Here is a 12,342-nt window from a genome sequence, read left to right as displayed (position 1 = left end):
TGACGGTATTTATTGTTCACATGGTCATTTCACTCGACCTAGTAGATAAAGGGTTGAAGTTATGTAGTAATTATTTACATATAATACCATGAAATTTGATACTTAACCTTGGAAATTAGCAAAACGTTCAGAAGACCTTGGACCTTCTTTTTAATAGATCCAACCAAATGCGAAAATATAATTTGCTTAATTAATATAATTTGTACAGGTTTTCAGAATAATAATAGCATTAGTTAAATTACAATAATTCTTATGACGCGTCTAAATAATTGAAAAATAACCATGAATTATGTTTTTTAACGTTCATTAAAATAAATAATTATTATTGTTTAATAATAGATTAGAATTTCTTCGATTAATAATTATTAAACATCATACATTTACAGTTAATATATATTTTACGTTTTTATGAAAAAATAATAAATATTTTGTGATTGAATGTTATTTAAAACAATAATTTTATTTTAAATTATTATTCATCAGTCTATTCCGGTTTACTTGTAAATATTTTCTTAAATGAATTCTCTTACATATTCATATTCGTGAAGATGATTAGTCGTTTAGAATTTTATGGTAAATATTCAAAGTCATCTGCAAACATAGTCTAATGTTCAAACTAAAATGTTAGAGGATAAACAAATAAGTTAGTTAAAGTAAATATTATATGAGGTGATGAAATTTTTTCAATACATATTACTCAAAGAACCCAAAATATTGGTAAGACATTTAAGGAAAAGAAATTATGTAAGGCAGGAAGAAACAATAACTATTTCTTTTCAATTATAATGAGCTATCTTTCGATATATTCATGACCGTATATACATATATATGCGTATATATATAAGGTCTTACGCCTTTATCCATCTACAACCTTGCTTGCACTTTACCGTTATGGTTTTATTTTTACATTTTGTAAGGTGCAATTACAAACGAACCATCTAATAAGCACCTACGGAACTATTCGCCGAGTACACGTCAAAGAAGTTAAAACATTTTTCTTTTTCAATATAATAAAACTTTCCTATGTCGGTATGCTCAGTGTTCTTTTAAATGTTAACAATGCGCATCATATACTATTTTTATCAACAGATATGACATTATTTTATTTTCATTAATTATTCAAAGATTTTGCATATTACTCAAACCTTTAAAAAATTAAAAGTGAATGTTCAAGGCAACAAGCAGTCATAAATTTTTTTATTCATTTACTTTCGTTGCAGTTTAGACTTTCTTTTTTTCATCCCAACCGTGCACTAACATTTTTATATTTTTATTACACAGACAAAAATATAATTCACTTCCTACGTACAATCGAGACATCCATTTTACGACAAATCCCCGTGTGCAAGTTTTCGTTTTTTTCGTTTCTTTCACAAGAGAGAAGACTACTTTATATTCAAACCAATATCTGATGATTCAGCTGTCAGTTATTTTTAGGTATGATTCTATAAAGTTCGATCACACTTTGAATTATTACCTGTACAATATAATACTAGTATTTTGATAATAATTTATAAAAAAAAAAGAAAAAATTGTTGAAAAAAATATTGTTACAAAGCAGAAGAATTTTCCGCAATAATCTTTTGTAAATCGCAGAAGCAGTTTAACCTTGACTGCGTGGTTTAAAGCGATTCTTTCTACTTATTGTTGAGAAAGAATTTCAGCGGAGTGAGGTGATGAACCAGGGTGGTAATTTAGTACTTTACCAGCCTCTATAAGGTCGTCTGGTTTTTATATCATTTTTATTTTCATTTTACTTCGTTCCAAAAAGAAAGTCAAGTCGTTTTTAACTCATGTGTAACGAAATAATGACGTAAGTATCGCAATTTTATTAACATTCATTCATTTCCTCAACATTATAGTGTTATTATTCGATTATAAGTAATTTATTATGTTAGTTATGAAAATATTGGAATATGAATATTATTAACTCTTAATATTTAGTAGAAATACAAATATACTTATTATCATTTTTCAATAAGACTTAATTTATTATGAAAATTTAAATACTAATTCTCTGTAATTGAAGTTAGTGCAAATGTCTATTTTATTACTAGATCCTGCAATACTTACTACTTTTTGTGGTTTTTCTTGATAAACAATGCTATAAACAGTATTACTGGAGGTTGGGATTTCTGCTAGTATTTCACCATTATAGTTTAGGTGATAAACAAACGGCATAGAACCACCTGTTATAATTCTTTCTTCGTAAATTCTTGCTTCGTGAATTCCGTGGTCAGGTAAACTAAAAATAGTAGCAGGTTCCATGGTTCTCAAATGCCATAGAGATAAACTTGGTCCCCCTCCACATAACTTTTCAAATAAATACGTGAGATTAATTCGTCACATTAATAAATAATAAATATTTCAATAAATACTTTAAAATAATCTAAGAATTTTTTAATAAATTTATTATACCAGCCAATCTTCAGTGAAATCTACAGCTCCAATCCATTTGCCTAATTTTTGTCGAGCAACTTTAGGATCAACATAAGGTTTTAAAATATTCGTATTCTCATTCGTTCGAAGGTCCCAGATTCTTACTGATCCATCTTCACTTCCACTAACTAACTGGTTTTTCCTAAAAGACATAAAAAATTATTCCATGTATATTTAGTTGAGCTATAATGATTGTTCTGAATCAATAAATGTCATTTAAAGTAAAAAAATTATGTTAATCGTAATAAATTTTATTATAAGTGAAATAAAAACATTGCTATATTGGTAGTTTTTAAAAATTCAAACTTTAAACAATTTTAGAATATGATAGTAATTTTATCTGAAGTTAAATAACTGAATTTACAGTATCTTAATAGATTGTAAAATCATGAAGAAATAATTTACTTTCAATAATAATTCAGCTCTGTGTTATCATGTAAGTAACGCTCAAAAAAAATAGGAATTCCATTAACGTTTGTGATATATTGTAATTATATAAATATTAAGAAAATACTTACATTAACGCCAAAGAATGTATGTAATTTTCATGACCCTCTAATGTCTTTAAGATTTTGCCATTTTCCAAATTAATAATGTAAATTTTATTATCTCCGCAACCAGCATATAAAGAATGTTTTTCTTTTGAGAAGACAAGATAGTTAACGTCAGGTTTTTCAGAGCTGTCTCTAAATAAAAATTGTGCATTATTTTCTTGGATCTTCTAAGATAAAAAATGCTCACTAGTTATTTTTATGATTAGACTTTTTTTACTCACTTTCCAACAGGAATTTGAACGATCCAAGAAGCCTTTATTTTAGATGCTTTGCTCGAAGTAACTGCATTCCAATCCCATCCTGAAATTTCGCCAGCTGTTCCTGTGACTAAGAAATTATCCGTTGATACCATGCTTTGTACATGTTGCTCTGCATAAGCAGTGAATTTATATGTTGGTCCTTGTACATGATCTTCATCTGATTGAGTCGGAGCTAATGTTTTTGTTAAGCTGCAAAATTAATTGAAATAATAAAAACTAAAGTGAAAGTTTATTTCTATTGAACAAATCAGAATGAAATTGAATAAATACACAAATATTTAACTTATATCGATACTTACTCGTATACAGAAATATCACCATAAATATTTCCAGCCACCAAATGCTTTCCTGACGGTGAAAAACATTGACATAATACCGTATTGTAAAATAATTTCAAACGTGAATGTTCCGGCATTTTTATGTTTATAGACAAAGTTAAGGCTACAACATGTGATTCCAAAAACACGCACGACACAAATAAAACGAAAATTCAGTTTATGGTAGATCAGCGCCACACCTCAAGAACTAATTTAAGAGATGATTGTCAGATGGTAAATACATACGGTTGATAATCAAAAAATTTAATTTATTAACTAAAGATAAACAATGATGGTAAATTGTTACTTGGTGTGGTAAAAGAGAAAACCTATATTACTGACAACACATCTTCTTGGTTGGTACAAATAACGCAGTGTCTACTGCGTCATTTCTGTCAAAAGCGTCGGCGAGAATGGATCCATTTTTCTCCAGCTATGCAATTATCCATTTCTTTTTTGAAGCAGCAACACAGCTAAATGGTAAGTCTTCTTTCCAATTGATGATAGATTGTATATTCGAATTTGATTAAAAGAATAACTACAATTTGAACAGTATATAAAGAAGGAAAGTAGGATTCTCTACGTTAAATTACAAGATCAACTTTACAAAATGTCATTTATTGAAGATAATATATCTTTATGAATATTTATACCAGTTAACATATTTACTTATATTTAAAACTCTCCATTTAATCTATCAAGTCGTCTAGATTTTCTGACACATACAGGAGTTATATAAATAAGAGTAAAGAGATAAATAATATAAGAGTATTGATGACAAATAATAGACAATTAGTGTGGACTACAAAACAATTTTGAAAGTTAAATTTAGAAAATTCAATAATCAACTTTATTCGATTTAATTGTTTAGCTAGTTCAATCGTGAGGTTCATCAATAAATTTTCCAATTTTACAGTATAAACTGGCGCGATGAATATCTCTAAGTATCGCTATGCGATGCAGACTCATTGCTGCATGGAATAACGGATTTATTAGTGGATTCGCATTTGTCGATGTCAATTCTATGCAATTAATTCTCGCCTGTTTCCGGCTATATTTGCGGATTATTGGGGCGTTAGAGGTGCGAAATTCTCTGTTCTAGCAAGTTACTCCAATGAATATTGCAATTGCTGGACTGCTTGCACGATTTTAAGTCACTCTGCGCACTGATCGATTGAATGTACATCATATTACTATCAATTAATCACGATTGTTGGATCTGATTCTTCTTTGCCCCGATGATTACTGAAACATTAAATACCCATTATTATTTAATTGCTGTTTTTTTTTTTTTTTTTTTTTTTTTATTGAAGTTAAGTAAAGTTCAAGTAGTTTTAGCAAGTTATAACTTACTAATAGATAATTGTTGGCAGCAGAACAATAAGCACTGATACTGTGCTCACAGCTAAAATACCTGATAGGATTACGGCAATTTCTATTGCAGTTGCTTCCGTTAGTGGTTTCTACAATGATAAATAAAACAATTAATTGATTACTTAATTTTATACTCTTTTATCTGAAAATTAAATTTGTGTGATTAAAACATTACTTTTGCAATCAATTTATTTCTGTTGTAAAAGATGCTTTTCGTGTTTTATCAACGCAAGTTCATAATCCAAATAAATGTTAATGAAAATTCTATAATATTCATTGCTTCAATAAATAGATTTGTCAGAAAGTTTCTGTAATTTTAAAAGCCCAAGCTTTTAAAGTCATTATAAATATTTTCTTTTGCACTAAAAAAAAATAAACATTCGACTTCCTACGCTGTATTATTGACAATATTGATTTCAGTTTGATATATAGTGCAAATAAAATAGGTTAATTGTAAAAGTTGGCACATAAAAGAATTGATAATTTGGCAAACTAGTGAAATATCTGTCAGTAGTAAATGATGAAAAGCTGATAATTAATTTTAAAAAGTACCCCGGGTCTGTCTAAGTATAGTTTTTCTCAGGTGTAATTAGAAATAAAAATGATATAAATTAAATAAAGTAACTTATATAATTTTTCATGACAATGACGCATAACTTCATTTTTTACTTACTTTAGTTGTTGTTGTAAGTTCTTCAGCATTAATATGATAATGGCAAACAAATATCAAGATGCAAGTAATAACTTTTAATAACATTTTTAATGAGTATTCAGAATATTTATATAAATTATATCGAAAAAACTGTTTTCTTAGAAATTGAAGTTCAAGTTAATTCATTAACAATTATTTATCTCATAAGAACTTTGTTGTCTGTAAAGATGTTTGCAAGAGAAGAACGTTTGATGTCATTAATAGGCATCCAGTATCTGTTTGTTGTTTCAATATTATCTTATCCATTCCATTGGTAATCCTCTTGAGCCACATTTATGATACTGATTGATAGGAAGATGGAATATTTTAGTGATTTTAGTGCGACAATAATTTTATCCGACTCAATTTCATTGATGAAATATTTTGATAAAAATTGATACACGTCAAAAGTTTCTAAATAGAATTGAGAATCAAATCAATTCGATATTAACAATAAATTTATTAGATATATCATTCATTCGCAAGTTAATTACAGTTGTTATTGCCTGTAATATTTATTCAATAACCAAATAATATGAGTGATGTTTAATTAAAAAAAGTTAATTACAAAATTCAATCAATAATTTATCCAATAGTTCAGCTGAACTATTTTGTTTATTAAATCTAAATTTTTGAGTATCTAAAAAATTGTGGAATAAATAATTAAAATTGTATTCGCGTCAACTGACATATTTATTAGCTTACAATTTGTTACTTGTTTGATAACTTCATCGAAAATGATCTTTTTTTTTTGTTTCAATCAGATATAAACTCATTTAGTAATTTGTTCCACTTTACACGCCATTAGTTCAAAGAAATTTTGATGTCTTTTCTTTTTCGTTCATATCTTATTTAATCTTCAGTATTAAGAAAATAATGGTTATAAATCTTGTCTACTATTTACTGCCTGGAGCGAAAAATAGGATGTCTTTTCATTTTTGATTACTTTTTAATTTATTCATTAAATTTTTCCATAAAAGATGCTATAGAGACAAAAACATTCTAATAATAGCAATGAGATGCTTCATTTCAGATATTTATTACTAATCGCTGTAACAATTCTAATTAATATAAATGGGCTCTACTTAGTGGTGATTATTCTACATTAATAATTAGCGATATTATAATAGCATACAAACACACAATTTTCTAATTTAAAGTGTAGATAGATCATAATAAGTAAGTGACCTGGACATAATGTAGGGTTTGCTTTTGTCTATATATTTATAAGCTTATCGTTAACCTAATTGATCAACAATATCATTCAGTTTAATAAATAGAATTTTGTGGATAAAAATACATCTGTAGGATAATATTTACGCATACACGAGACAATTGTGGTTATAAATGTAAAAAAAAACTTTCTATTCAATCTTACATAAATATTTCCTATGAAAATGCAATTGATTTGAAAATGAAATAATTTATTAGGTAAACCGGCTAGACTTGGTTATATCAGACATCCATGGACGGGAAAATATTATATATTCAATTATTTAATGAAGCTAACGATATTCTCTTCCATATCCTGTAGTAATTATTTTGATTAAAAGGAGAAATGACAAATTGAATTATCAATTTTTTCATTATTTTTCTATATAATATCAATATTTGTCATATCTGTTGATAAAGATTAAAAAATATCAGCAAATGATATGAATCGTTTCAGTTAATGTTTAAAAATGAATTTCGGTCGATTGTGTGATTAATAAAAAATCGATTAATTGATTTAATCGTATTATAATTATAAATATAACTTAAGAGTATTTTATTTTACTTAAAAATTCAATAAAAAAACAAATGTAAAAACAACATTTTCTCGGATTAAAATCTTTTTTTTGATAAAAAAGTTCTTTCCTGAGTATACGAATAAAACGAACATCTTTAGTTAAACCACAAGAGCTGTGTACATTGTGCAAGTCTTTTTATTATTTTGCAGAAAATTGTTTTCCGATTCATTTAAAATTCATTAAAGAAAAAAAGGGTAAAAGTATCTTCGAAGATTACCACTGCCAAGTTTATTGAATATTCAAGTGTTGGTCGTATGGTTAAATCTATTCAATATCTCCATAAACCGTAAATCTCTCTAGTGAGAATCTATAGGATTCTCTTGATCGAAAGGGTCAAGCTAGTTCACTCGAAAACTCCGCCAATATCACTCACTCACGTTGAGTATTGGTACTTGTGGGAGAAAGAAGGTCATAACACTGGAAAATTCACAAACCAATTGATTGAATGCAGTAAACAGGGGGAAAACTCATTGAAACTTTGATAGAGAAAAGTAAAAAATTTGGCACAGTTTTAAAAATTTCCTTTCAAATAGGAAAAGAGTTGTCATAGTTATTTTTTTATTTGTCCAGTAGCTTTTGTCGCTGTAACTTGCAAGCAAATTGTAAAAAAAAAAAACAAAAAAAAAAATGAATGGAGCAAGGAAAAATGAAAAAAAAAAACATGGTAAAAAAGTGAAGTTTCTATAAGTCGAGAGCGACACAGAAACCAAACCATTTGGATACAATTCTTCCCTGCAACTGATGCCTGCAAGGCTTTGTTACAATGATAGAATCATGGAAAACTTGAACACTCTTTCATTGAGATTCGTCAAAAATCTTTTTATCATGTCACCCGAATAACAGCTATTGAATTTTTGTTGTTTGGCTCATTTATTTGTAATTGATCTCTTTAGTTAGATATATTTTTAAGGTAATTTCACCTTAATTTGTAATAACACTTTACTTTATCTTTGTCATAATTTTATTCTCATAAATATTAGATCATAATCAATAACAAGCTCATTTCTATGCGACTCCACGCATTGTATGGATGAATGTCAAGAAATAATACGTAAAAAGGATCTTTCCAAGAACTTTAATCCTAACTTCATACATCTTATTATTATCACGTTTTATATACCTCTCTTAAGTATTCTTCATTCAAGTAACTGTATCGTAAATTAAATTTAATTATAGATAACTAAAATTTGAATAATAATAAAACATGCAATTTCATTGCATCATTTTCTTTATGTTTTAATCAATATAGCGGATTTGACTAAATACTGAATAATAATCAAAAATTTAATTAGCTTTGCTATATCAATTAGAGATCAAATTCCTTTTGGAACAATAGATGAATAAAAGTTTTATCGAGGTAATTTTTTCTGTGAATATCAACAAAGACCATAATTAATATTCCAAATAAAAAAAAAAATTTATTTGAATCAAAGTAATGTATCGTAGTATAAAATTAATTGTTAGCGATGGCCGTCTCCACTGTGGTCATTTCCATTGCTGTTGTGAACATGAGCATGAAAACCGTCTTTGCCTGCGTGGTACTTGACAGTTCTGAAATTACCGCCAGGCTCTTTGATGGTGTATTCTCCATGAACTTCATCGCCTAAATGAGATAAAATTATTAAATTATAATATCATTCTTTTATAATTTCTTTTTTGAATCATTAATAACAAAGGTTTATAATATTAATTTAAAAAAAGATTGCTTGGCTCTAACTCTATCAAAAATAATTGTAAAATGATATTATTATAATGCTTTATCGTTGTTCGAGTTTTTGAATATTTATTTTAATTAGACTGTTTAAGTCGGAATATTTAGTGAAAAATTAAAAAAATTAATAATTAAAATAATTGCATGAAAAATATAAAGTGATTACGTTCTTTTTCTCCTTTATATTAATTTTTATCAATTTCTTTATCTACTTCTTATTATTGGAAAGTATTTTGATCAGAGTGTTTTAAATCGGAAATTTTCTTCCCCATAAAATGTGATTATCTTTTAATTTGAACTGCTACTAGTTTGAGAATAATTGAATTTTGGAGAACTTATTATCCATAAGAGAAAATGAACATCGTTATTGCAATCGAAGTTGAAATTATTTTGAAAAAAAACTAATAATTAACAACTGATTATATATGAACCGGTGTTTTTATTATTATAGGGTAAAGTAAAAATAAACATTTGATTGAAACTCACCATCTCGATGTTCTTTTTGACCATGATAATCACCAGTATGATCATCTTTAACTCCGTAAGCATATTCATAATGAGGATGTGCTACGTAATCATGATGATGATGACCATGTTTATCAGTCCACGTCACTTCTTGATGGTCACCAATCACTGGACCATGATTGTGTTGAAATGAGTGTGCATGTCCGTCGGCTTTGATATAAATAATACCGAATGTCAAAAGAAATACACTAATTAACAACTGAAACATAGAGATGAATGATTAAAAATGCAGGTTAACAAATTTTAATAAGATAAAAAAGAAAAGTTTCACTCACTTTAGAATACATTTTGATTGGTATAATAGTTTTTAATTTTAACTTATCGATTATTCCAATGAAACTGTTTGATTTGATGAAGCTGGCTCAGTCTTTATATAGTCCAATTGATTTCTGTGGATTTTCCTCCTCTCCGAAAAGTAGGATTGTTGAGACCGTTACAGCATAGGATTATTTAACGGCATTAGACACACAGTATGAAATGAAAATCATTGAGCGCTTGAGTGATTATTGACCAATCGTAGTTTTATTGATGTTGATCTAGAAATTTAGTTTTCTCGATCTCGTTAAAATCAATGTGAAAAACATTTGGTAATTTCACTTTTTGTTAGAAATTACTCTATATTATGTACATACATATCACACCGGGAAGTGAAGTGTGTATTAAACAAATATTTTATTAAAAAACCACTGAGTGATTGGTTTTGAAAGTTTTTGTTTGACAATCATTTGAATTTATTAAGAGAATGTCAACTTTATCGTTCGGTTAAAAAAGTCAAAGTTGTTAAAAATACATGAAGTAACACCACCGGTAAAGTAATGCTGCGTCGCTTGGGACCAGTGAAGAAGTATCTGAAGCGTGGATTACGGTAATAAATTATGCAGCGTAATAATGTTTGCCGGGATTACGAAGCGTGTGTCCCTGGATTCCTATATTTCACGAATGTGCTAGACTCGAGCTTCGCAATTCTGTAGAGAGAAAATCTGTGAAAATGTATAGAAGCATGGAAAACAAAAAAAAGTTTACATGGCCAGTTGCAGTGGCGATGCAAAAGGACAGGAGTAAGAGAATAAAATGGAACTTTAAACATTTTCTGCTCAATGCAGCCTCCAGATTTTCATATTTATACTCTTGTATGTTATTCTTCCAATTTTCGTGTCAAATTTCTTCCGCATTAGGCTGCGTGCTGTCTAAGGACTGTTAGTTGTCCAATATTCTTGTAATTCTGTCAAAACAATTCAAATAATTAGATTATTATGTACATATACATGTTTACATTAATTATAACTTTACAAATTTACGTATGGAAATGAATGATTTGGACAGTGCTGAGTCAACTAATGGAACTTTGGCAACATATATGAATAAGGCTACTATTAGTATTTGCAGTAGTAATTATTAAGTGATTAACATTAAAAAACTCTTTAGTAATGAATAATTTTATTTTTATAACGTCAAGTGAATGTATTAAATTATTTATAATAAGAGTTTTTGATATATAAATGAAAAAGTTTCTACGTTCCAATAGATGTTTTATTTCATTGCAATGCTTAAAATAAAAGAGGAACAAAATTAAAAACTTTTTTCATGTAGTTATTTATTAATTTTTTTTTTATAATTTTTCACTGAAATTATTAGACTTGATTTTTTTATTGTAAAAAATGATTGTGTCTAAAATTTCCAATAAAATATTTAATTTGGTCTTATTAAAAAAAGGAACAGTAATTAAAAACAAAAGAATGTAGAGTAGATTTTAGAGGATGAAATCAATAGAATTTTTCATAAATCACAAAATGACGCAATGCATTATTGCACTAGTATTCATATTACCCCGAAATCTGTGAAAATAAATTTACTCGAGGTTACATACTACTTTTAACATTAAGACGAATAGTTCTGTTTGTCCGCAAATTCTCGTGGTAACTCTTTAGCTTACTGGAAATAGAACTAGTTTCCTTCCATTTCCCTCTCTCTTATTTTACAGCAATGTATGCTGAATTCCGCATACTCGTTTATAGGTCACGATCATCTTGGTCGTGTAATTCCAAACACGCGGCAAAAGTCACACCATATATACATGTATGGACATCTTAAAACGAGAAGTAGATAAGTCCTTACAAGCTCAGCCAGACGGCGTCGCACATTGAACGGCTCTGTCTGCGACAGTGGAACATGGTGGTACGTAGATACGAAAAGGGCGGTCGCCCGAATTGTAATTGCACTTTAATTAAGTCGTAATTTAAGGATGTAGCCTACAGGCTTGGTTGTAGAGTATTCAGAGGAGTGCCGAATCCAGTTGGAACAGTAATTCGAACTATCCAACGATTCAACATGGAGTCTTACCCTCTTGTGGATGAACCAGGGAACACTTTAGTCGCGCCTCGTGCGCTTTTACTTCATCCTCATCCCTTCAACCCCTTTCGCACGAGAATCTCACTCTCTAGGACTCTGCCAATTCATATGCAAATGAAAAGCACCGACCTCGAGGCATTGTTCGCGTGGAGTTCCAGAGTGTCCCGGCTTGAGTTACTACACGAATTTCCTGAAAACTCTACCGGGGAGGAACCCGTGTAATTGATACTCACCTCCTTCTACTGCGAAGGCTTCTTTACTCAAGTCGACAAGCATGTATAGAAACCACCAGGCCTCCTTGTATGGATCTGCTGTTAAAAATAATAAAGGAA

At 28.7% G+C, this 12,342-nt stretch overlaps 2 protein-coding genes across 2 annotated transcripts; both read right to left on the bottom strand.

Moving 5' to 3' along the window:
• Positions 1-566: 566 nt before the first annotated feature.
• On the bottom strand, positions 567-3,718 carry thoc6 (THO complex 6). Its single transcript, XM_035095423.1, has 5 exons — positions 3,553-3,718; positions 3,215-3,442; positions 2,958-3,125; positions 2,419-2,581; positions 567-2,313 (listed from the first exon to the last, which is right to left on the bottom strand). Exons 1-5 carry the CDS (start codon positions 3,666-3,668, stop codon positions 1,993-1,995), a joined length of 996 nt encoding a protein of 331 aa, XP_034951314.1. The 5' UTR covers positions 3,669-3,718; the 3' UTR covers positions 567-1,992.
• A 5,106-nt stretch (positions 3,719-8,824) lies between these two features.
• Positions 8,825-10,063, bottom strand: LOC118074315 (cuticle protein 7-like). Its single transcript, XM_035095430.1, has 3 exons — positions 9,937-10,063; positions 9,623-9,860; positions 8,825-9,028 (listed from the first exon to the last, which is right to left on the bottom strand). The coding sequence occupies exons 1-3, from the start codon at positions 9,946-9,948 to the stop codon at positions 8,886-8,888; spliced, it is 393 nt and encodes a 130-aa protein (XP_034951321.1). The 5' UTR covers positions 9,949-10,063; the 3' UTR covers positions 8,825-8,885.
• Positions 10,064-12,342: the final 2,279 nt, after the last annotated feature.

This window comes from Chelonus insularis, unplaced genomic scaffold (assembly GCF_013357705.1).
Source record: "Chelonus insularis isolate UGA/USDA-ARS -01 unplaced genomic scaffold, ASM1335770v1 contig_135_pilon, whole genome shotgun sequence".
Taxonomy (NCBI): Eukaryota; Metazoa; Arthropoda; class Insecta; order Hymenoptera; family Braconidae; genus Chelonus; species Chelonus insularis.
The sequence above is the reverse complement of the archived record's forward strand: the minus strand, read 5'-3'. Positions and strand labels throughout refer to the sequence as shown.

Coding starts and splice junctions, on each gene's coding strand:
- LOC118074315 (XM_035095430.1), bottom strand. Junction 9,029..9,622: donor TCAAAAAGAACATCGAGATG/GTGAGTTTCAAT, acceptor TATCTCATTTAG/GCGATGAAGTTCATGGAGAA.
- thoc6 (XM_035095423.1), bottom strand. CDS start 3,668: ATGCCGGAACATTCACGTTTGAAATTATTTTACAATACGGTATTATGT. Junction 3,443..3,552: donor GGTGATATTTCTGTATACGA/GTAAGTATCGAT, acceptor TTAATTTTGCAG/CTTAACAAAAACATTAGCTC. Junction 3,126..3,214: donor GTTCAAATTCCTGTTGGAAA/GTGAGTAAAAAA, acceptor ATTTTTATTTAG/AGACAGCTCTGAAAAACCTG.